Source organism: Rhinatrema bivittatum, unplaced genomic scaffold (genome assembly GCF_901001135.1).
Source record: "Rhinatrema bivittatum unplaced genomic scaffold, aRhiBiv1.1, whole genome shotgun sequence".
NCBI classification, from domain to species: domain Eukaryota; kingdom Metazoa; phylum Chordata; class Amphibia; order Gymnophiona; family Rhinatrematidae; genus Rhinatrema; species Rhinatrema bivittatum.
This window is the reverse complement of record NW_021821104.1, coordinates 46221-72774: the sequence shown is the minus strand read 5'-3', so window position 1 is coordinate 72774 and position 26554 is coordinate 46221. Positions and strand designations below refer to the sequence as shown.

The 26554-nt window shown below is 44.2% G+C and overlaps 1 protein-coding gene across 1 annotated transcript in view; it reads left to right on the top strand.

Annotated features, from left to right (window-relative positions):
- Positions 1-26554, top strand: part of LOC115082453 (WD repeat-containing protein 43-like) — an 88565-nt gene that overhangs the window by 28474 nt on the left and 33537 nt on the right. Inside the window, exons 4-5 of the mRNA XM_029586682.1 lie at positions 6180-6211; positions 25755-25818. Coding sequence (XP_029442542.1) covers positions 6180-6211; positions 25755-25818 — 96 coding nt within the window. The remainder of the gene's footprint in view (positions 1-6179; positions 6212-25754; positions 25819-26554) is intronic.

Below are 26554 nucleotides of genomic sequence, written 5' to 3'. Positions count from 1 at the left end.
CAGAGACGCGATGTAGCTCGCCGCAGCGTTCCTAGTGGATGCAAGCTCTGGCCTAGTGCGTACCTCAGCCAGAGGGGTAGCCTCAGTGGTGTCGTCCAGAAGCAAACTATGGCTGCGAAATTGGTCAACAGATGCGACCTGTAAAGCAAACCTCAAAAAGATGCCCTTTAAGGGATCCCTCCTATTCGGAAGCGAATTGGAAAAGTTGGCCAGCAAATGGGGAGAATCTCCAGTGCTGCATCTACCGGAAGTTAAGAAAAATAGGTCGCAGCAACCCGTGCACATATGAGGGGTCGGACCAGGGTCTTTCAGTGTTTTCAGCCCTACAGAAACTTGCCTTCGAGAAGGTCTGTCCTTTCGAAGCCATCAACCAAAAAGAGGAACTGGTTCGGGCTCAGGTTCGACCCAAACTCCCCAATGAAGTTTGGCCAACTCATCCACGGGACGAGGAGATAGGGGGCCAACTCCCTCTTCTATCAGCGGTGGGTTGAGATCATGTCGGACAAATGGGTACTGGACATCATACGAGAAGGATATGCTCTGAAATTTTGCAGCATCCCTCGGGACATGTTCATGATGTCTCCTTGCCACTCCCAGCACAAGAAACTGGCAGTGGAATCTATGATAAGGCTCATCATTTTGAGGGCTATAACTCTGGTACTTACACCCCAGGAAAATAAGGGGAGCTATTCCATTTATTTCATTCTACCCAAGGAAGAAGGTTCTTTTCGCCCCATTGTGAACCTCAAGAGCGTCTAATCATCATCTGCGGATAATTCACTTCTGCATGGAAACCACTCAGTCATAATGGCCATACAACCGGGAGAGTTCTTAACCTCCCTGGACCTCTCGGAGGCCTACCTTCACATTCCAATCCACCAGGACCACCAGCGTTTCCTACGCTTTGTGGTACTGGACCGCCATTTCCAGTTCCGGGCGGTAACTTTGGTCTGGTAACTGCCCCCAGAACATTCTCCAAAATTATGGTGGGGGTAGCAGCGGCTTTTGATGAAAGAAGGGATCCTGGTGCACCCTTACCTAGATGACTGGCTGATTCGGGCAAAGTTTTTGGAAGAGAGCCTCTGGGTTACCAGCAGGGTCACATCCCTGCTTCAGGAACTTGACTGGGTTGTGAACATGGACAAGAGTAGCCTCAAGCCCTCCAAGTCCTTAGAGAACCTGGGAGTCCGGTTCAACACCAAGCAGGACAGTCTTCCTCCCCCACTCGAGGATAAGGAAGCTGATGGGCTGGGTGTGCCAGTTGATGAACACAATGTGCCCCAGGGTGTTAAGCTATCTCCAGGTCCTGGGCCTGATGGCATCGACCCTAGAGGTAGTGCTGTGGGCGAGGGCACACATGCGGCCACAGCAACGCTCCCTGCTGTCACATTGGAATCCACTGTCGCAAGACTACTCGATTTGCCTCCACCTACCGATGGAAGTATGTTCTCAGCTCCAGTGATGGTTACAGGAAGTTCACCTAAGCAAGGGTGTAAGCCTTTCCCCATCGAACTGGCTAGTCTTTGCAACGGACACAAGCCTCTGAGGGTGGGGGAGCTCACAGTCAGGAATTGACAACCCAGGAGCGATGGATCAAGGAAGGGGCGCACTGGAACATAAACCACCTGGAAGCCCGAGCTGGCAGATTAGCATGCCTACAATTCAGCCACAGACTCCAGGGCCAGGCGGTCTGCCTGATCTGGACAACGCAACAATGGTAGCCTATATCAACCGCCATGGGGGAAGCAAAAGCCACCAAGTGTCTCTGGAGATAGATCCCCTTATGAAATGGGCGGAGTTAAATCTACAAGAGGATCTCTGCCTCTCACATCGCAGGAAAAGATTGTCGGAGAAGACTTTCTCAGCAGGGAGAGTGTAGATCCAGGAGAATGGGCGTTGTCCACCAGAGCTTTCCAGCTCCTGGTAGATCGCTAATGCCTCCCATTCATTGACCTACTGGCCACATTTATTTATTTATTTATTTATTAAACATTTTTGTATACCGGCATTCGTAGGACACATCATGTCGGTTCACAATTAACTGAGAAAGGAAATTACATTGAACAAGGGGGTTTAACTGGGAGAAATTGGATAATAATTTGGATAATAAATTGGATAATAACATCACACAACACAAAGGTTCCCTGTTTCTTCAGTCGCAGAAAAGATTAGCACTCCCAAGGGATTGATGCCTTGGTCCAGACCTGGTCAGAGGAGGACTTACTTGTACGCCTTCCCTCCGTGGCCTCTGCTGGGCAAGATCATTCGCAAGATTGAGCACCACAGAGGATTAGTCCTTCTGGTGGGCCCAGATGCCCGCGGTATGCAGACATGCAGAGGCTTCTGCTGGAGAACCCCCTATACCTCCCTCCGCACAGGGACCTTCTCCAACAAGGTCCGATCATTCACAAGGACCCAGCTCTGTGTTGTCTTAAGGTCTGGCCCTTGAGAGGGCTCACCTGATGAAGCGTGGATATTTGGCAGCAGTAATTGCCATCTTGCTCCGCACGCAGACGTTCTCAATATCCTTGGCGTATGTGCGGATCTGGAGAATATTTGAGCCCTGGTGCGAGGAACACGGGCTCTCTCCTTGCTCGATCAAGATCCCCATGATTCTGGAATTCTTACAAGGCGGCCTGCACAAAGGACTGTCCCTCAACTCTTTGAAGGTCGAGGTGGTGACTCTCTCCTGTTTCAGAAGCGAGGTGAACGGAGCCCGCCTATTGACACATCAGGACTTGGCCCGTTTCCTAAAACGAGTTAAACACCTCCAACCACCCTTAAAGTGGCCGGTCCCCCTTTGGAACCTCAGTCTAGTATTGGACTTCTTAGCAGGGCCTTCCTTTCGGCCTCTGCTTCTATCTCTATGCATGTTAACGCTGAAGACTGTATTCTTGGTGATGATATGCTCGGCTCGTCGCATCTCTGAACTACAGGCGCTGTCATGTTGGGAGCCGTTCCTCTGGTTAACTCCAGGAGCGTTGCAGCTTCGCACCGTCCCTTCCTTCTTGCCAAAGGTAGTCTCATAGTTTCACCTCAACCAGTCGATTTCCTTACCGTCCCTAGATAGACGCAAGGACTCGGAAGACTACCACCTTCTACATAACTTAAATGACAGTAGGCTGTTAGTACGGTATCTAGAACGTACAGAACCGGTGCGCAAGATGGACCACTTGCTAGTTCTCTACAGTGGAAGGAAACGAGGTGAAGCAGCTTCACGAGCTACCGTAGCTCGCTGGATCAAGGAGAAGTGATCATAAGAGCTTATGTAGAGGCAGGGAAGCCTTTACCCCTTCAGGTAAAACTCATTCCACTTGGACCCAGGCAATATCTTGGGCAGGAAGCTAAGCTACTGTCTCCCGTTGACATCTGCCAAGCAGCGACGTGGTCTTCCTTGCACAATTTTGTCCAGGTTCTATCGCCTGAACATCCAAGCCCAAGAAGATGCAGCCTTTGCGAGGGCGGTGCTAACCAGACCACGGGCAGCCTCCCGCCCCATTTGGGAATAGCTTTTGTACATCCCATTGGTCCTGAGTCCATCTGGCTACACGCTAGGAAATGAAGAAAATACTTACCCGATAATTTTGTTTTCTTTAGTGTAGACAGATGGACTCAACATACCGCCCACAGCTGCCCTGAACAGCTGTATTTTAGATGCATTTTAGATGCTGTATTTTAGATGCATCTAAAATACATATTTTAGATGCACTGTATGTGCGATGTATTTTAGATGCATCTAAAATACATATTTTAGATGCACTGTATGTGCGATGTATTTTAGATGCATCTAAAATACATCGCGCACTGTATGCTGGGATTCAGCGCTTATGTTTGGTTGAGTACAGTTACAGCCACCAGTTTTAATCAAGTTCTTAATCAAGTTATAAATTGTATTCAAGTTTTTCAATAGTATGTCCACAATGGCTTTTGAAGAGAATATTGAATGGCTGAAGTCACTGCAGGGATGTATCTAGGGTGACATCAGCTTTGAAACCTGACTCTGTCTCCATCTGCTAGCAGGGGAGCACATAACCCACTGGTCCTGAGTCCATCTGTCTATACTAAGGAAAACGAAATTATCAGATAAATAATTTCTCCATTTTTTACATCCCGCAGAAGCGCCAGCTTTAGCCGTTCATGATTATCAAAACCTGTGCTCGTAACTAGCGCCTGTTTTGCCATGGGTTTTATTGCATTGGCCCCACTGAGAGGACTAAGATATGTGATTTCCTAAAGACAGTCACTTTTATCCAACCCTTCCTATATCTAAATGGTGATCCTGATCATAGCCATCTGGCCACGGCTCCATCTTGGAGGAGGAGAGGAAAAACCTTCTGATTAAGATGAAACTGTGATATTACCTTAGGAAAAAGAGATGGAATGGTGTGACTAGATATTGTTTCATCTGAAAGTCTCAACAAAGGTTCCCTGCACCACAAGTCCTGCAATTCTGATATCTGTCTAGCTGAACAGAGTGCCACCAAAAGCAATAGTTCAAGAGTTAGATCCTTAACCAATGCCTTTCTGAGCCGCTCAACAGGAATGGCCAGTGAGACATTTAAGAACCAAATTTAAATCCCCAGAAGGAACTAATTTCCTCTTGGGATGCCAAATATGCTTTGCTCCCATTAGGAACTGATATGGCCAGGGGTCAGTGTGGGGCATCAGTGGCCTGTCCACAAGGTAACCTCCGAAACAGGCAATAGCCAATACCTGTACATTCAGGGTATATAAGAACCAGATCCTTTTCCAAATCCTCTTGTAAAGAAAGCCAAACTAGATATCACAGATGCTTTCAATGAGTTCTGTCCTTATCTGGACAGCAGAGATCAAAAAATCCCCCTCACACTCCCATTCACCAGAAATGTGGATTCCTTCCTGGAGCATAAGAAGGTAGCCAGTACCACCGCTTCCCTCCAAACCACACACACACACATGCTAGTTTTGTTTAATCAGCCATGCTGTAAACAAGATGTCTGACAAAGGTTATGCAAAGTAATATATCCAATCCAATTTTATTGGTATTCCACTTTTCTGGAACTTCTATAAACATATGACAGCAATATGCTTCAAACAAGTAGAATATAAAATATTTCAAAATGTAATGTTTTATCTGTCCATAACTTAAATACTAAAATATACTGCAAATAAAATAAAATACAGTATGAAAATCCATGAGAAATAAAACAGATACAAAAACTGGTCTGTTACTATGTTAAGCTATATTATGTTAGAATTAAGCTTGTGCAAAGAGAAATCCCTGGGATAGAACTTAAGACCTAGAAAAAATGTGTGACACTTATTAGACTTATAGATCTGAAGATATACTCAGAGCCAAATGTAATGAGTTATTAAAGGATTTTTAATAGGTGCAATCCATCTTTTTCTGAGTGTAGTCAAGAGTAAGAACAGTCTTATTACAGGAAAAAAAATCTCAGTCCCCCCAACACGTCTGTGTTTCATGGGCGGCTGCTTCGGGAGGGACAGGCAAGAGAGAGTCTTTGTAAATAAATCTAAAAAATAAATTCAGAAAATACACAAATAGTATAGCATACAGATCAAAGGTGGCTAAAAGCGACTGACAAACTGCTGCTGATAAAACTTACAGGACTGGGCAAACAGCATAACAGACGAGTGTGGCAGACAGAGCACTGTAGAAAGCAGTTGATTAAATGTATACCAGCTACAAAAGCACACCAAAAGTGGATAATCTAAGGGACCAATCAATCAGCATTTACCTGAATGGTAAATTATGCTGCTGATTGGATATCAGAGGGGACAGATAGAGATTGCCAATCAGAGAGTGAGTATAAAGAACTTATCAATTGGTGAAAGCTACAGTTGTTGCAAATTGTCTTTTGTTCCCAGTGAGTCCCCTTAGACTTCCTTTTGGCTTGCCTCCTACCATGGTAACACAGATTTTTTACTACTTTTTTTTTTTTTTTTTAATTCACATTATGAAAAGCTAGTCATGTAGGGATCATTGCTACCTTATGTTTTTTCAGAGAAAGGTAAGTTTACATGAAATTCATTATTCTGGAATTCTATTGGGAAGGAAATTGTAGTTTAATGTGTACACTGTAAAAAAAAAACAATGACTGTGTTCCTTTTAGAAGCTAGGTACAGTGCTGGATCTTCTGCATTTGGGTTTTTTTTTAAATCCGTTCTTTTATTTACAGCTTACCACGAGGTTGCAGGGGCACCCGTTCAGGTGAGAGTGGGCTGACTTTGGGAACATGCCTGTTTGCATGCCTGTTTGCATGGTGTTGCTATTGTGCTATTGCTTCTTGCATGTCTTTCTCCTCGTTAAAAAGTAGATCATTAGCTGAGCCGTACAACATGGACAGATTAGTTATGCCGTCTTTTAAACTGTTTCGCAAAGGTGAAATGTTCCCTGTATTTGAATGCTGAGTAGAACACTGGATGCGTAACACTTTTCAGGAAGACCTCTGTTTCAGGGCAGGCAGCATTCCCTCAACTTACTAGAGTAGTCCAGACTCTTGGGTTTATGCCACCCTGCCAGCAGATGGAGACAGAGGAGCACAATGTTTCAGTGACATTTCTGCTATAAGGAATGGTACAGTCAAAGCACTTGCTAATATTCTCAGTCTTCAGCAAATGGTGGTACAAGTATGGACTGGTGCAGCAGGATTAGAGATTTTTTGTTCCGCTCCCAGGATAGCAGACTACGGGCTCTCTCTGGTAGAGCAGATTCTTCAGCTCCCCGGGCAGCAAGTTTGTTTTTGTTGTTTTGTTTTTTTGGGTTTTTTTTAAACTTGTTCCCCTGTTTGAGCAGGCCGACGCTGTCAAACGTGCTGACAGCCAACGCTCAATTTTGCCGGCATCGGTTCTCAAACCCGCTGACAGCCACGGGTTTGGAAACCAGATTCAGGCAAAATTGAGTGTCCAGTTTTTAACCTGTGAGCCGCGAGCTGATTTAAAATTATTTTTTTATTTTAATTATTTTTTACTTTTGGGACCTCTAACGTAATATTGCCTTGATACTAAGTCGGAGGGCGTACAGAAAAGCAGTTTTTACTGCTTTTCTGTACACTTTCCCGGTGCTGGCAGAAATTAATGCCTACCTTTGGGTAGGCGCTAATTTCTGAAAGTAAAATGTGCGGCTTTGCTATTAGGGTGCTATTAGTTTCGGGGGGGTTTTCGACGCGCGATTACCCCTTACTGAATAAGGGGTAAAGCCAGCGCGTCGAAAACGCGTGTTAAGTGTGTTCCGCCGGAGCGCACTATACTGTATCGGCCTGTTAGGTTGTTGGCCCCTCCATCCAGTCTTTCCTCTTATTTTTTTATTAGCTCGTTTTTAGTACTGCATTGTAAACAACAAAATAAATAAAAAGGCAGCCAGAGAGGGACGGTTAATGTGGTGTGCAGTTGCAGTGCAACATTCCAGTGTCCTACCTCCTTACTAGTCTCATGGGGGGAGGGGTGGCGGGTTTAAACCTGACCAGGCAGCCCAAATGAGTGAGTCTGTCACTGGCATGGAGGAGCATTGGAGCGGTAATGATGCATGGGAATCATGGCCAGCACTGTGTTCTTCCCATTCTGGCAGAGGGGAATCAGCCTCAAGGGAGCCAGTTCTGCAAAATCCTGGCTCCCCCATGCCTGCGGGAAAACTTCAAGGCAGGGTGAACAAGCAGCTCTTGCTGCCATGGCAGATTGCAGCTGCCATTTTAAGTTTTCACGTGGTGCAGCTCTGGACTCTTTGGGTCCAAATCTTCTTCTGGCTGAGTTCCTAGGTGCTCTTGTGCTTTCTACAGAGAGAGGGTGCCAGGGAGCCTTATTGAAGTCTTCGTCCTCTCACCCAAGGACACTTTGATTTTGTGCTGGTAATGCACCTGGCTTTTTGTGCTGTATGGAAGCCTGGTGGGCACAAGTCTCATAGGCCCTTTGACCTCGTTCATTCCTGAGCCTCCCTTCACGTGCAGATCTGCGCCCAAGTATTGAAGACTATCGAGAAACTGTTTGGATTTGTTAAGAGTCCCCCTTTTCCAGGATCCATCTTCAAATCAACAGTGATGGGGCGGAAGCAGATGCCACTAGTCTCCTGGGCTCATTAGAGGAGGGGGAGAGATAATCTTCTGAAGGTGAGGACTCCTACATCAGACTTTTATGGAGGGAAGAGCTTGCTTCTATCATCTCCCAGGTGGATTCTTTGTTCTGTATGTCGGTTTCAAAGGTCAAGGAGTCTCCTGAAGAAAATCCTGTCCTGGAAGGAGTCGGCAAGCCACCTAAGACCTTTCCCCTCCACATGGCTGTTAAATGCATAGTCTTATCTGAATGAGAATCTCCCAGCAGGAGAGCAAGACCTTGCCAAATTGTATCCTCTGCCTTCAGATGACAGGGAAAATGTATTTCGGATTCCTTAAGTTGATGCCCTAATCATCACAAAAATCAACTCCACAGATCATTGAATTTTAAGGATAATTCTCAAGCATTTTCATCTAAACTTTTAGGGTCTGCCACCTCTTACTTCATCTTGTCGTCATTTCTCCTTGAACCAACTACAAATCTTGAAGAATGAGCTAAACTCCCTACTATCGGCTCATACAATAGAACTAGTCCCAGTAGCAGAAAGGGGCAAGGGACTTCACTCAAGGTTTTTTTTTTCGGTTTTTTTTAAGATTTACTTATTCAATTTGTACAATTCAATAGACTCAAAACTCAAAGCCCCAGTCTGCTACTCTCACACACACATGCATTCCCATTCAACATCTCAACCCTTCATAAAGTGCATATAATATAAAATAAGCAAACATGTTCTTCTGTTACCATATTATATATACAATCAGTGAAATAATCAGCAAAACATTTTACAGCATTTTACGCACCAATGACCAAAGCTGGAAATAATCCGTTAAAGGCCAGTTTACTCTTAGGATTGGTTAACTCTTTTTCTCTAGCTGACTCCATCAGTGTGTTATGTTGTCTGAGGCCATACCATGTTTTAATCACAGGAACCTTCTCAGTATTCCAAGACAAAATCACCTTTTTAGCTAATAAAAATGATGCTGCCTTAAGAGATTTCCCCCCTTTGGGTAAAGAAAAATCCCCTTCATACAGACATAGAGAAGCTTACCAGACCAAACAATCTTAGGTGGTGGTTTGTTTGGTTTTGTTTTTTTTGTGTGTGGTTTTTTTTTTTTTTTTTAAATCTGTTTATTGAGCCAACAAACATAACACACAACTCAATCTGATACATAGCAGGTTGGGACATAGAATCATAACAGAAAAATATCCCAAAAATAATAACAGAACCCTCAACACACACTCCACAATCGTACCCCATTCACCCACTCACTCCATTGTCTTAAGATTGGGAAGCGATGATAGGTCCAGCTTGAACAGATTCGAGGAGATGGCTCACTCCACGTTTCCGTAAGACTTTCCCCCATAGCTCAAAATAACCCTTAAAAGCTATAAAAGCCCTTTCTGCCTCAATTTCTCAATCTGTGCAGTGTTCCACATCCGAGCTATCCACTGAGCAAATTCAGGGGCATCACTGGTTTTTCAACATAATACAATTTTCTTAGCAAGCAACTGCTAGAAACCTCATACCCCCCACAGGAGCCGAAAGCTCCTATCAAATGCAAGTACCATATTTTTCGCTCCATAAGACTCACCTGACCATAAGACGCACCTAGGATTCAGAGGGGGAAAATTTTTTTTAAAATGGTGTGCTAAACCGGCTCTGTCCCTGGGCGTCTGTGCATCTTATGGAGCAAATTAGGGGAGTGCATAAAATTAATTTTTGTCCCCATTTCATTTTCGGGTCTGGGGAAGGCCATTTCGGTCCACTCCCCAGATCAGAAAACTTTTATCGTTCTCTTTCTGGAAAAAAAAAAAAAATACCAACCCTTAAATTTAATTAACTAAAAACCCCCACCCTCCTGACCCCCCCCTCCCCCAGATCGCTCCCAGACCCCTCAGCAGGGGTCTGGGAGCGATCTCCTGCACTTGGGCCGTCGGCTGCCAGTAATCAAAATGGCGCTGACGGCCCTGCACCGGTAGCCCCTGTGACATAGTAAGGGCAAAGGGCCATCGGTGCCATTTTGATTACTGGCAGCCGACGTTATAAACTCGCAGATCCATCAGCTCTATCCCATCCTTTTTCTTATCTAGTCTCAGCACATCATAATGGATCCACGCACTTCTATTATTCCAGACAAACCAGCCCACAAGTGAGCAGAACTTTCAAACCCTATTATCAATCCACAATGGCAGAACTACTATATTAACCAGAGCACTCCTCTCCATCAATGATAGTGGCAGAGATCTCCACCGCTGGAAAAGGGACTTTGTGTCAAAAACTGTGTCAAAATTAAGACAGCACAAATTCTGCGGATTACCAGTGAAAAGCAATAAATCCTCTGCAAACATGCTAAGTTTTATTTCCTTGCGCTTGACCCAAATCCCTAGAAAAGAGCACAAGCCACGAAGCTTAACTGCCAATGGTTCTAATCCCAACACAAAAAGCAGAGGAGATAAAGGTCAACCCTGTCTGGTTCCCCTTCCTAGCTCAAACGCTTCCGACAAAGATCTGTTAACCAATATCTGCGCAAGCGGTCGATGATATAAAAGGCTAACCCAGCTTAAAAAAAAGGGTCCAATATTTAATTTCTCTAGCACCCACTGCAAATAGGTTCACTCAACACAATCAAACGCTTTTTCAGCCAATAGCCTGTCCCTATTCCCAGCTTTAGCTGTTAAAATAGCTGTGTAAGCCTTCAAAACATTTGAATTTGCTAGCCTCCCCTTAACAAAACCTGTTTGATCAGAGGAAAGCACAACCCTATCCTCGCATTCAACCGAGAGGCCAGAACAGCCACCAGGATTTTTATATCTTTGTTCAGGAGAGAATTAGGCCTATAAGATGCTGTGAACAGGGATCCTTGCCAGGTTTAAGCATCAGAGTGATAGTCACTAGATTGTGGCCCTGCTCAAACTCCCCCTTCTCCTGTGCCACATGGAACATATTTTTAAGCGGAGTAAGACAAAAATCCCCTATTATTTTGTAAAACACGGGCCCGAGCCCATCCTGCCCTGGCGCTTTCACTAGTTTCAAATGCACGATAGCACATCGGATTTCCCCCTCAGATATGGGAGCCCCCAGTGCCAGTTGGTCGCTGTCACTCAACCAAGGCAACACTAATCCTTGGAAAAAGGATTCCCTACCGGCTTCATCACTAGGCCCTGCCACATACAACTTTTTATAAAATATTTCAGAAACCTGGAGGATATGCAGTATATAGGAATAAGATTGCGAATCATAATATATGCGGGACACAATACCTTTAGCATGGGAACCAAATTTTACCAAATGGGCCATCAAACTGCCTGATTTATCGCCCCATTTATAAAGTTTATACTTAAGATACAATAAATTTTGCTTAGCCCTCTCCTCTAAAATAGCGTTAAGCTCTCGTTTGGCAGCAAATAACTTCTATTTTGATAGCTGTGACAGCTCTTGAATATGTAAATGCCACAGTGCTGTGATCTTTTTAGTCAATTCCAATACCCTGGCGTTTCTTGTGCAGTTTTTTTTACTCCGCCTAAGTAAGCAATAATGTGTCCACGCATGACCGCTTTAGCTGCATTCCAAAAGACTTAAGGGGTCTGTATCAGGAAGCATATTAAAATCCACGTAATCTTTCCATTTATTATGTAAGTAGGCAGCAAAGCCTTTATCATGGTATAGATGTGGGGGCATCAACCACCTACTGGGGCCACGAGTAACAACTGTCAATGCCACCACAGTCATCACCACAGCATGATCAGAAAATGGGACATCCCGAATAGAGCTAGAAAGAAGCTTGCTAAAGAGTGTTTCAGAGTCTAAAATAAAGTCAATACGAGAATAAACATTATGCACATGAGAGTAGAACGTGAACTCTGTCTCATCCATGTACAAAGAGCACCAACTGTCAATCAGTTGCAGCTCCTGGTACACACATCCCAACCTCATTGTTCGCCTGGTTCCTTCTGGGAGTCTTTGCTGGCTTGCCTTCCAAGAGCGGGTTGTCTGTCAAATTAAAGTCCCTCCCCTAAAATGATAGCGTAGTCTTTCCAAGTGGCCAGCTTTGTGAAGAACCCATGAGAATATTGATTTGGGGGCATTGATGTTGGCCAAGATAACTTTCCAGCCTTGCAGCCTCCCCACAACTATGAAAAACCTGCCATTGGAGTCTGTGAGGACTTTCCTTTTCAAAAGCCACATTTTCATTAATAAGGATCGCAACTCCCCCCTTCCTAGCAGTAAATGAAGAAAAGAAACACTGGCCAACCCACTCCCTGTGCAACGTCTGGTGCTCCCCATCTTCCAGATGAGTTTCCTGAAGAAAGGCCACATTCGCATTCCCCCTTCTTATCTCATTAAGTATTTTTTTTCTTTTAATAGGGGAATGCAAACCATCTACATTGTTAGAATTAATAGTGTTTATGGTCAGGATCTGTCCCAAATGCTTTACCAAAGCTGTTTAAGCAAGTTTGAAGACAAGACCCCCCCCAACTCAGGTCTCTCCCCAGATCCTCAAAAGGCCATGTCCCAAACCCAAAAGATAGCCAACCACACACACATTCACAACAAACATATTCACACCCACACCCACCCCCCAGTATCAAAGATAAACTCTGCATCTCCTGCCCAAGAAACCACCCCCGTGTCCCTGATGAGAAATTGTGGTTCTCAAACTTCGCCAACAGTTAGACACTCTCGAGCAGGATCCTCCCGAAGCCAGCAGCACAATGCAACTCTTTCAGGCTCCGAACCAAACTTCGAATAAGCTGCAAGTCCAACCAGCAGACCTTACCGAAACTCTCAAAACAGGTTCACCTCACAGGCGTACTGGAAATAAATTAGCACTGGTATCAGACAATCTTCCATGCTGCCGCTTTCCAACAAGATAAGGGCAATTGTAGAGAAAAAGAATACACTTCTCAAAGTCACTGAATGATGCCGCAAAAAGGAAGGAGGGTGGCACACCAGTAAAAGAAAGGGGGGAGTCCCCAAAGAAAGAAAAAAGGGACTCAGATTCTTAGTCTTGAACCCCCAGGCCCAAAACAAATAAAGGGACAACAACAAATGCTGGAAACTTCAAAAATAACGCAGCCCAGCTCCGCAACTCAGCAGCCACAAAAGGGACCCAAACCAGCAGCTGAAATCAATCCTGGAAAAGCAGCAAGTCTGGCATCCATTAGAGGATCTGTAGTCAACCAAGCTGGGCCACTAACTCCTTGGCCTCAGCACCTGTAGCTAGGATCTGCGACTCCCCATTGTAGAAAACCTTAAGCCGAGCTGGGAACTGTAAGGAAAAGCGTACAACCTTGTGAAACAGCTGAGTGCAATTTGGCATGAACTCTTTGCGGGCAGCCAGGACCCTAGCCAAAAAATTTAGAAACAGGAGCAGCTTACTATTCTCATAAGAGAGAACCTTGCTTTTGCGATAGGTGGACAATAACTTTTCCTTGTCGGTGAAGTTAAAAAAAAAAATAGCAATCACCTGCCTGGGCCGATCATGAGATGGACCTCCAGCTCCCAGCCTGTGGGCTCTTTCTACTAAGATCAGCCGAGCCTCTACACTGACATGAAGCACCTCTGGAAGCCATCTCTCACAAAAATTAATCAAGGCCTCTCCTTGCATGGACTCAGGGACCCTCAGAATCCGTAAATTATTATGCCGGCTTCTGTTTTTGAGTTCGTCTAATTTGAGCTCCAGCGCTTTGTTCTTTTCTTGCAATTCCACAGCAGCAGTTTCCAATGCGAGCATGTGGTCATCATGCCCAGAAAGCTTACGCTGCATGCTGCTGATAGTGGAATTAAGTGTTCGCTTTATTGCGCAACTCGTCCAGAGATGATTTGAATTTTCTGTAGTTGACCTACTCATCCATTATATCTAAATTCGTGAAAGGAGCATGGTATATCAAACCTCTGCAGAAACCACTGGTACCATGGATCTTGAATGTTATCCTTTCTCAACTCATGAAGCCTCCTTTTGAATCTTCAGAGTCAGTATTTACGTAAATTCTTGACATGGAAAGTACTGTTTCTCAGAGCAGTTACATCAGCTAGAGAAGTCGGTGAACTCCAAGCTCTCGTTCACTATCCTCCGTACATCAAATTCTTCCATGACAGAGTGGTCCTCTGCACTCGCCTGAAATTTCTGTTAAAGGTTGTCTCGGCTTTTCATATCAATCAGTCCATCGTGTTACCCACCATCTTTCCAAGACCTCATGGCCCATGAAGGGGAGAAAATCTTTCATACTTTGGACTGCAAAAGAGCCTTAGCTTATTACACGAAAAATATTATGCCACATCACAAATCTTCTCAGTTTGTATCCTTTGATACTAACATATATAGAAACATAGAAATGACGGCAGAAGAAGACCAAACGGTCCATCCAGTCTGCCCAGCAAGCATTCACTTTTTTTTTTTCCCATACTTATCTGTTTCTCTTGTCCCTTGTAAGTGACTTTTTGTTCTATTTCCCTTCCACCTCGCCATTCTTTCCACCCCCACCATTGATCTATTTCCCTTCCACCCTTCCAAACCAGATGTACTAATTGCCAAGCGCACATTGTCCGACTGGATAGCAGAATACATTCAGAACTACACCTTGGCAAGCATACAGGTCAAAGACTGTCAAAGCACATCAAGTGAGAGTTATACATCTTCAGTCACTCATCTGTGACAAGTATCCCTGGAAGACCTCTGTAAAGCTGCTGCTTGGACGTCTATTCACACCTTTACATACCATTAATGTTTTGACAACCTCTCAAGGATTGACATTAAATTTGGACAAGTGGAGTTTTGCAAAACCTATTCTTGCGGTAGTCTACTCTCCGCAGTGGAATCCAGGTTTTTAATTCAGTAAATGCTCTGTTACAGCACTCAGCATGGAATTCCTCACATATAATGGCTAATTCACCCTGCTTATCAATGGAAAAAATAAGTTTTCTTCCCATAAACAGTGTTTTCCATAGATAACAAGATGAATTAGCCATGGAATACCACCCCACCTCCCTGAAAAGACAACTACATAGCTAGATTTAGTTCTGATATAGACTGAGGAGTTTCACGATACAACACCCATGCAGAAACTCCTGCACGTGCTCAGAATTCAAAGCTCTCCTAACTTGGAGAAATGTCTATTGCTGCCGGTTGATGTCACCACATTTAATGGCTAAATTTATCCTGCTATTTACGGCGAAACACTGTTTATGGTAAGACAACTTGCTTTATTCAGAATAGATATTCCCTAGAGTTCACTGCTCCCTTCTCAGATAACTCTGTGGTGTTCCTCTGTGTGTAAGAGTCCAAAGGGATAGCAGTAAATGCTACTCTGGAGGCGCTCAAGTATTTGGAGACCATGGTCCCAGTTCTAAGTGATGGCCAGGGCCAGTACTCCATCTACTTGTGGCTATGAAAAAGGATGTCCTTCCCTTACCAGTTCTTTAAAGGGGTAGACAGTTACAGCTAAGAAGAAATAACTTTACATTTTCAAGTTCTGTTCTGTTTTAGGGTGTGCAGTGTTAAGTTTAGGACTTTTGTGCCTACATGGAATGTTTGTGAAATACATGTGTAAATGGCAGTGAAGGATATATGTTTGTGGGAAGGTCTTGACAAGAGATTTTCCTATTCTCTATACTTTAGCACAGTGTTTCCCAACCCTCTCCTGGAGGCACACCTAGCCAGTTGGGATTTCAGAATGAATATCCATGAGATAAATTTGTATGCAAATCTATCTCATGCCATAGCCATTATGGATATCCTGAAAACCTGACTGGTTTAGGTGTGCTTCCAGGAGGAGGTTGGGAAAACACTGCTTTAGCATCTAGAACAAGGAGCTGGTTAGGGGAGCGTTGTTCCTGGCATTTTGTGTACTTTGCTGCTGTCCTGTTTGTGGTGCAGTCAAGTCGAATAGCGCAGGACACAGTTTCATATACAAAATCTGTGCTACCTCAGGGCATTGGCAATTTGGTTCCTTTGTAGTAGAGCTGGAGGGATTCTGTATCCTAGCATAGAAAAAACCGTTCATGCCCATCGCTGACAGGAGTGTATACCTTCCCAGCAGGAACATGGTCAGCAGCTTCTAAGCTTTTCTGGGCCACACTGCTGATCTGTTAGCCCAGGCCTGCTTTCTGCTCCTTGGGCTGCACAGGACTTGGCATGTAGTAGAGATGGTTGGGAGTCCCAGCCATTGCACAACAGCAGCACCTACCAGTCGGCTGAAGAGTGACTAGTGCCAGGTTCTAGAGGGTCTTGTGGTCTGTGAGCCTTAGCTTAGAGGACCTTTGGTGCAGTGGGTAGCTATGTGCAAGCGTACGAATCTGGTAGCTGTGCTTGAAGGCACTTGGTGCTAGGCTCTGATTAGGCTAGAAATCCAAAAGGGCAGGAAGAAGATATGGGCCCCAAAATAACAAAAATTGTTTTCTGTCTCAATTATTGCACCAAAGCAATTAACATGTCCTCTCCTTGTTCCCGATTTGCATCTGTCACCTCTATCACCTTCACTGTGTCATGGGAGGCTAAAGCACTTGAAAACTGAGATGGTAGTACTGCCTCCATTTTAATGCTCCTTTTTACAGTTTAAATTTAAAAAAAAAATTGTCAAACAGAACCCGAGACACCTAAAACAGAGCCTTAAACACCCCTGACTTAGTACAAGTGGCAGAGTGCACTGAGATGTGTCTGAATGTCAGGGACAAGAAGCCACATAATCATGGTGCTAGTGACCATTGATTGCTGGAGTTTCTGCAGAGAAAGAAAACTTGGTGCCTTCTGAGGGAGAAATTGACCTGCCCAGATGAAGAATACTGTGCAGAACCTGCTCTGTGCTGCTAATAGTGTCTACCTGTCCGGACACTAGACCTACTCATCAAAGGCAGCAAATTGCCACGGTGTGATAGAAAATAGGAGATTTCTCAGTAATGGAGTTGCACAGGGTTTATTAGGCATAGAGCAAGAGAACAAGCTTCAATCTTTCTGATATCAATCCGCCTGTTTCCTCTTTAGGTCTTATTTTTGCTGTTCCTTTTTTTTTTGTCAATGCATTTTTACAAAATTTTTGCAGTCTTTCTGAATGGATGGGGGGTGTGTTTTGTTTTGTTTTTTTGTCCTTGCCATTTACTTTGAAATATCTTCTGTGATGCCTTTCTACAACTGTTAATGCTAAATTTTCAATTTTCTCTGGGGGCAAGCAGTTCACCTGTTACACAAACTACCCTTTGTCCCTTTCTGGAGTTCAGCTTATTAGTTTAATGATAGGACTACCGCATGCTGTGGATGTGTAGCTGTGCAGGTTCAGCTGGCTGTGTCCAGTGGAGTTAAAGAATTTTTAAGAGAACTCTAGTAGAAGCTTTCTGATTTGATCACCCAATTCTGCGACTGGTGAGCTGCTGTCCACAGAGAACACCTGTTACAGGTAACAGGTCATTTTATATTAGAGCTACTCACCGATCCTCAAGAGCCACAGTCAGCTCTGATTTCTAATATAGCCCAGACTTACAAGGTAACATGGCTCTTCAAATAAGTGCAAATAATATCTTGAAAACCAGTCCAGTTGGCTAATCTCTAGGACTTAATTTGCCATTTCCTAGCATATAGCCAGATGGACTCATGACCAATGGGTTATGCTCCCCTGCAAGCAGATGGAGACGGAGTCAAATTTCAAAGCTGACGTCACCCTAGATACAGCCAGCAGTGATCTCAGCCCTTCAGTATTTCTCCGTCTCCAGCAGATGGTGGATGTATCTCTCCCTATGGGAATTGCTGTACTTTTTGGAAGGAGAAATTCTACATTTAAATTGGAGAAAAAATTGAGCCCCACTCTCCTGCGGTGATATATAAAGGTCCCTCCCCCAGCTGAGAATTCCTGAGGCGATTGCTGAGATCCCTCAGAGGTGTGCCTTGGTCTGGTAGCCAGTTCCCAGCATGGACTTTGCTGCTTAAGCAGCTGAAAGGTAGCAGGTGCAGGAAGCTGAGCGTGGCGGTGACAGCCGAAGCTCTCTTCCACCGCAGTCGGAGACCGTCTCTGTACTTAGCCGGTAAGCGCTGAGCCCAGGTTAAAAAAAAAAAAAGATTTACCTCCTAATTCAGAGACATTTAGAGGTGTTTCGGTAAGACTTCCTCCAGTCTCCTAGCTCAGCACACCATACCAATGATATTCCTGATCTCGTTGGGGTCAGGGGAAATGGACTTCTGAGTGGGTTGAGCGGCCCCCCAATGGGCTAGACTCCACTTTAGACTTGGACGGCACACCGCATGGTAGGCAGAGGCGCTGCCATCTTGCTTGCGCATCTTTGTATGTACCATATTGCCCTCCATAGAAAGTCTGTAAATGCAGTGCGTCCGCTGTGTGCATAACATCACGAACATAAATACACAACCTGCTAAGTGCAGAATACAGGTAAAGCCAGGCACATGGGCTGTGCATGCTCCTTGCTGCGTCCCACCTAGGCGCTCGAAATCTGTGCGCATAAAACTTTAAGTGCGAGCCGACAGAAAACACAGTTACTGTCGCCAATGGCTCCGGCAGCCAAGAAACGTAAGCGCTTTTCTTTCTGTGCTGCTTGCCATATTAGGGCTTCACAGTCTGACCTGGATTCCTCAGCTCTCCCTGAAGAAGCCTAGGGAGAGCTGGCCTCCCTGGACTTTGCTAAGCCCAGCTCTTCCCATTCAGAAGATTGGCTAGACACAGCCTTAACTGGAAGTACCCCAGATCTGAGTACCCCAGGGACTGGGTCATCCATGGGAGAGGGAAATTCAGTGTCACCAACTCCAGTACCTCCTGTGCTCAGCATGGACCCGGCTGCATTCTCTTGGGTGGAGATTTTCCAGGACCTTCAAGCTGACTATATGGAGCTATCTCCAGATTGCTTCTTGTTGTACCCTAATAGCTTGTTCATGCCTACTCCTCTCTCAGGAGGTGGATGACTCGGGAGTGAATTCCAGAGTAGTAATGGATCCCACCGCTGCCGTTTTAGCTGACGCAGGCTTGGATCTAGTCCATACATTGGCCAGAGATGTGGCCTCAGTGGTGGCGGCCAGAAGACAGCTATGGCTGCAGAATTGGTCAGCAGCCACAATATCTAAGGCAAATCTTACAAAAATGCCCTTTAAAGGATCACTCCTTTTCAGAAGTGAATTGGAAAAGCTGGCCAGTAAATAGGACAAATCTCCAGTTCCCTGGTTTTCAGAAGATTAGAGAAAGCAGTTACAGCGCCTCTCGCTTATGAGGGGGTCGCTCTAGGGGCTCCCAATGCTTTCACCCCTACAGAAACTCAAAATTTCAGAGGTCTTGGCCCTTTGGGATGTCTCAGTTCTTTTGTGGTCGACAGCCCAAGAGAGGGGCAGGCTCAGGTTCATTCTGAACCCCCCCCCCCCCCCCAAATGAAAATTTGCTAACCCACCCTCAGAACGAGAAGATAGGGGGACAACTATCCCTCTTCTACCAGAGATGGGTCGAAATCACTTTGGATAAATGGGTACTGGAGGTCATATGAGAAGGATATGTGCTGGAATTTCACAGTACTCCTCTGGATGTATTCATGATGTCTCTTTGCCCCTCCTAGCACAAGAAGCAGGAGGTGGAGACTATTCTTTTAAGGCTTCTCAGGATGAGGGCTATAATCCCAGTACCTGTACCACAGGAAAATGAGGGGCGTTATTTCATCGTAGCCAAGAAGGAAGTTCCTTTCGCCCATCCTGGACTGCAAGAGCATCAACAGACATCTATGAGTGAATCATTTCCGCATGGAAACATTAAACTCTGTGATAATGGCCATACAATTGGGAGAGTTCTTAACCTCCCTGGATCTATCTGAGGTCTACTTACATATTCCAATCCATCAAGAACACTGTTTTCTAAACTTTGCGGTACTGGGTCGCCATTATCCATTCCAGGCACTGCCCTTTGGCTTAGCTACTGCCCCCAGAACATTTTCCAAGATTATGGTGGTCGTAGCGGCAGCATTGAGAAAAGAGGGAATCATAGTGCACCCTACTTGGACGACTGGTTAATCCGAGCCAAATCCATGGAAGAGAGTCTTCGGGTGACCAACAGGGTGATGACCTTGCTTCAGGAACTCGGTTGGGTCGTAAACCTGGACAAAAGCAGCCTCAAGCCTTTCCAGTACTTGGAATATCTGGGAGCCCGGTTCAACACCAAGCAGGGCAAGGTCTTCCTTCCAACCATGCGGATAAGGAAGTTGATGTCCCAGATGTTAGTTGATGAGCACAATACACCCGACAGTGTGGAGCTATCTCCAAGTTCTCGGTTTGATGGTGGCAGCCCTGGAGGTGGTGCCCTGGGCGAGGGCACACATGCGACCATTTCGACACTCAATACTGACACATTGGAACCCATAGTCTCAAGACTGTTCGATTCGCCTCCACTTACCAATGGAAGTATGCTCTCAGCTCCAGTGGTGGCTACTTGGAAGCTCAACTGAGCAGGGGTGTACCCATCTCCTCTCCGAATTGGCTGGCCCTCACAACAGACGCGAGCCTCCAGGGCTGGAAGCTCACTGTCAGGAACTGATGGCCCAGGGACACTGGACCAAGGAAGAGGCCCTCTGGAACATCAACCAGCTGGAAGCCCGGGCAGTCATATTGGCATGCCTACAATTCAGCCACAGACTCTAGAGTCAAGTGGTCTGTGTAATGTACTTAGACCCAGAATTGAACTTTAAAAAAACATGTATCAACAAAAACCAAAGAAGTTTATAAAAAATTATTAATGCTGAGAAGATTAAACCTTTACTTCACTTGAATGATTTTAGAAATGTACTTCAATCTCTCATCTTTACGGGCACTTATTATTGTAACACACTGTTTCTTGGTCTTCCTCATTCTACTTTACGACCTGTACAAATACTACAAAATTCGGCAGCCAGGATTTTAACCAGGTCACGCAAACAGGATCATATCACTCCTAAACTAAAATAATTGCACTGGTTACCCATTGAAAAAAGGATTCATTATAAAACATTATCTATTCTGCATAAAGCGATCCACGGTGATCAAGTTGAGTGGCTAAATGCATCCATACGGCTTCACACACCACAGCGCAATTTAAGATCAGCTAAAAAAGGGCTTCTATCAATACCATCACGTTCTTCTGCCAAATTGACATCGGTAAGAGAGAGAGCAATTTCTCTAGCGGCCCCCAAATTATGGAACACATTGCCAATGGAATTAAGGCTAGAAACCAATCTTAAGGAATTCAGGAAAATGCTCAAAACTTGGCTGTTTATCCAAACTTTAACGACGGCACAGGCTAATTGACAGGCAATCTATCTTTGATTCACTCTACATGCATTCACAAACAAATACAACAATGTTTCATTTTGGATTTATATTTTTTCTTTTAATTGATTGTTGTTTTAGTCGAGTTTTAACATTGTACTTAGAATTAGAGTTTTACATTAAAAATGAGTTTATTGCATTTTTAGTTGTATTGAATTTTATTTTATGTACTGTTTTACATGTAATTTAATCATTGTAAACCGATGTGACGGTATTCTCCAAACACCAGTATAAAAAAAAATGCAACAAATAAATAAATAATGTCAGATTGTGCAACAGCGGTAGCCTGCATCAACCGCCAGGGTGGAACCAAGAGCCAGCAGGTGACACAGGAGATAGATCTCCTTATGGAATGGGTGGAAATACATCTAAAGATGATCTCAGCCTCTCACATCGCAGGAAAAGACAATGTCAGAGCAGACTTTCTAAGCAGGGAGAGTCTGGCTCCAGGAGAGTGGGTGTTGGCAAAGGCCTTTCAGCTGGGGAGTCCCGTCAATCGACCTGCTGGCCGCATCTCACAATGTGAATGTTCCCCGATTCAGTCGCAGAAGAGATCAGTGGTCCCTGGGGATAGACGCTCTCATTCAGACCTGGCCGGAAGAAGAGTTTGCTATACGCCTTCCCTCCATGACCCTTTCTGGGCAGAGTCATTCACAAAATCAAGCACCACAGGGGATTAATCCTACTAGTAGCTCCAGATTGATCCAGGCGTCCGTGGTATGCAGACATGCGGAGACTCCTGGTGGCAACCCCCCTGTACCTCCCACCACACAGGGACCTGCTACAGCAGGGACCAGTCCTTCACCGAGGATCTGACTCGATTCTGTCTTACGGTCTAGCCCTTAAGAGGACTTGCCTAATGAAGCAAGGATATTCTGTGGCAGTAATTGCCACCTTGCTCCGCGCTTGGAAGTTCTCTACATCCCTAGCATATGTGCGGGTCTGGAGAGTATTTGAGGCCTGGTGCAAGGAACATGGTGTCCCCCCTCGGGCTGCCAAAATCCCACTAATTCTGTAATTTTTGCAGGACAGCTTGAATAAAAGTTTGACCTTTAACTCCTTGAAGGTCCAGGTAGTGGCGTTCTCCTGTTTCAGGGGAAAGGTAAACGGAAACCGCCTGTCAGTTCATCCGGACGTGGCCTGTTTTCTGAAAGAGGTGAAGCAGCTCCAGCCACCCCTATGGGGGTCGGTTCCCTTGTGGAATCTTAGTCTAGTATTAGAATTTTTGGCAGGGCCCTCCTTTCGGGCGCTGCACAGTCTTTCCTTGCATTTATTGACCTTGAAAACAGTGTTCCAGTTTGCTATATGCTTGGCAAGTCGCATCTCTGAACTACAGGCATAGTCGTGTTAGGAACAATTCCTCCGGATGGCTTCAGGAGCGTTACAGCTTCCTACCGTTCCATCTTTCTTGCCCAAGGTATTTATTTATTTGCTGATTTTATATACCATCATTTGGTGTAGCCATCACAATGGTTTACAACAGTAATAAAATTACATTAAATTAACTAAATCACATTAATTCAAAATAAAATAAAGTATTAAAAGATAAATGTTAAAATAACATGACTTAAGATCAATACGGTAATTATAAAATACAATAAAATTATCTTTAAGAGCATAAAATTGAAGAAGCGCAGTAGTTCGTAAAATGAATATAAAGAAATAAAGAAATGGTTCTTAAGGGCGTTATAAAGCAAAGAATAAGACAAAAAAGTAACAGGATGTAGTGTATGAGTGTCTCATTGGGAATCATTGAAAGCCTTCATAAAAAGCCAGGTTTTGACCTCTTTTTTTGAATGTTTTTAAATTGGTTTGTAGGCGTGTTTCAGTGGGGAGTGAGTTCCATATTTTTGGGCTTGCAAGAGAATTGCACGAGTGAGTTGTGCCGAGCATACTGAAGGAATGGATAATAAGCCTTTATTAGCAGAGCGAAGGTTTCTTTGGGGTAAATGAATTTTAATTGCTGTGTTTAGCCAGTCTGTCTGTTCTCCTTAAATGACTTTATGAAGAATTGTTAATATCTTGTATTCTATTCTGAATTTTATGGGGAGCCAGTTTGGGATATCAAAATTGGTGTTATATACTCATGTTTCTTAGTGTCAGTTAAGATTCTAGCTGCTGAATTCTGCAATATTTTTAGTGGATGAATTGTAGATGAAGGCAATCCAAGTAATAGCGAATTACAATAGTCAATATTTGCAAAAATGAGAAGCTACAATACAGTTCTGAAATTGGAGGGGTTCAGAAAGGTTTAATCTCCTTAAAGTTAATAATTTGTAGTATCCTTAATTTTTGTAGCGATGTGCATTTTAAAATTCAGTTCACTATCTATAATTATTCCCAAGTCTCGTAGGTAAGGTACAGGATGAATTTCTGATTTATGGTCTTCTGTTTTCAGTGATGGCAAGAGAGAGAGAGTGTATTTAGGAATATGACCTCAGTTTTGGAAATGTTTAATATGAGTCTAATGTGTGTTAATAGTTGTTTGATAATGGATAAAAACATGGCAGTCTTTTTATATGCTGAATCTATGGAATCAATGATGGGGATGAGTATTTGTATATCGTCGGCGTATATATAGTGTGTGAGTCTAAGACCAGTAAGTAAGTGACAGAGGGGAAGCATATATATGTTAAATAGCATAGCAGAAAGTGAAGAGCCTTGTGGAACACCAGTTTTAAGCTAAAGTGTTTTTTGAAAGAACACTTGATTTTTACCTGAAAGTTACAATCTGAGAGAGAGGAAGAAAACCATTGAATTGTTTTGTTTGTAAGCCCAATTTCTGTAAGTCATTGAAAAAGGATGGAATGGTTTACCATATCGAATGCTGCTGAAAGATCTAGTAATACCAGTAGGTAATTTTGTCCATTGTCAAATCCTCTAAGTATGGTATCATTTAATGCGAGAAACAGAGATTCAGTGCTGTAATGTTTCCTGAAGCCAAACTGCGATGGGTATAGTATGTTGTTTTTTTCAAGGTGTTCTGTCAGCTGTTTGTACAGTTTTCTCAAGGAGTTTTGCTAATAATGGAAGATTCGAGATTGGACGGTAATTGTTAAGAATATCAGGGTTAAGATTATCTTTCTTTAAGATTGGCTTAATCACCACAGTTTTCAAAATGGAAAGTCTCGGAGTTTTATTTGAATCAGTCCATTTCTTTGCCATCCCTAGATAAGCACAAGGACACGGAAGAATACAGCTTCCTCCGTCATGTGAATGTCAGTAGACTTTTGGTGCGGTATCTGGAAGTTTCAGAACCGGTCTGAAAGATGGACTGCCTGTTTGTCCTTCAAGCTGGAAGGAAGCAGGGTGAACCAGCTTCACGGGCTACCATAGCTCGCTGGATTAAGGAGGTGGTCACGAGAGTCTATGTGGAGGCAGGAAAGCCATTACCTTCAGGTTAAAGCTCATTCCACTAGGGCTTAGATGGTGTCTTGGGTGGAAACTAGACTGCTGTCTCCTGTCGATACTCCTGAGCGGCGATGTTGTTTTCCTTGCACCCTTTCTTCAAGTTCTATTGCTGGGACGTACAGGCCCGAGAGGATTCAGCCTTTGCAAGGACGGTGTTAACCGGATCGCGGGCAACCTCCCGCCCCAATCTGAAGTAGCGTTTGTATATCCCATTGGTCCTGAGTCCATCTGGCTACACGCTAGGAAATGGAGAAATTATTTACCTGATCATTTCGTTTTCCTTAGTGTAGATGAATGGACTCAGCATCCCACCCACGGCTTCCCAAGAACAGTGCCAAGGATTCAGCCCTGGAGTGATTATTGATTCCAAGAGATTACAGGTAAGCCACCTTCCAATCCCTAGATCAGGGCAGCTATATTCTTACTGGGGTTCAGTGTTTATCATTGTAGAGTACAGTTACGGTTATCCATCTTTCTTATATTTGAACCATATTTTAAGTCGTTTTTTTAGTAGCATGTCCACAGTGGCTTTTGAAGAGAATACTGAGGGGTTGTGGTCACTGCAGGGGATGTATCTAGGGTGACATCAGCTTTGAAATCTGTCTCCATCTGCTGGCAGGGGAGCATAACCCATTGGTCCTGAGTCCATCTGTCTAAGGAAAACAAAATTATCAGGTAAGTAGTTTCTCCATTCCTCCTTTACCAGTTTCAGTATGATGCCTGTATGGCGTTCTGGTGAAGATCCACATGGCAGTACCCCTGATTTACTTGCATTCATCATAAAGTGATAGGCTGAGTGGGGGGTCAAAGGAAAGAATATGAGTTATGTTTTTAGTGTCAGATGATTGTACATAAAGTGCTCCGGGTTTTTTTAAGAGACCAAAAACTGACCTCAAAATGGGGAAAAAGTCACAAGAAATAAATTCATTTAGATATTTGACATTTCATTTTTCACGTGCGATCTTTATGGGTAGCTTGGTCTGTAATAAGATTCCTCTGTTAATTTCCATTTTCTCCTCCTAGTGCTTTGTTAATGGTCCGATGGTTAAAAGCTGTTTTCGTTCTGCACGCGTCCTACCTTTCCACCGTGAGTACCTGTTTTCATCGTCACCCTCCTTTTGGTGTCTTACATAAATGCTCACTATGGAACTTCTGACACTTGCTGATTCCTCATAAAGTGTAGATACTCGCAGGTTATTGTCTGTGCTTGCTCATAAGCACCTGCTCAGCAAGACATGCGAGCGTTAGTGCTTTTCCAGCCCTTTGGTAAATGCTTCTTTCTCCATTAGCAAGCAGGACTTAATTAGTCATGACACAAGGATGTCATCATCTAAGGCCACCAAATGGATTCATCTCCTCTAGTTCAGAAAAGGTTTTACTGAGCGTGGTGGTTCCCATGCCTTGTGAATCCCCTTAGTGTTTATGTCTGAGCTTCCTTATGGACATGTGATCCTCATTTTTTTTTGCATTCAGAATCTCCCTCTGCCTTGACATATTAGTTTTTACCTCGCTGCTCCTGCGGCCCCTCAGCAACTGTTATAAGTGCTACTAAAAAAAAAAAGGTTCATCAAGTTTGCATTGTCCAGGGAAAGACCTAAGGAGAAAGTTATATGATCATTGATTTCAAGTCCTGTGGGGTGCTGTATGTCTGTTATGAATTCCCATAAGGTGTGCTTTAAGTGCCTGGGACTCAGCCATGATGTGGCTAACTGTTAATCAGGTTCCCCGGACTCCTGCGATTGTGCAGCAAAGGTAAGGGATGAAAAATTCAGCCTTTGCCGCAGGATTGGCCAATCCTGGCCAAATTGCGGTGGGTGACTGTG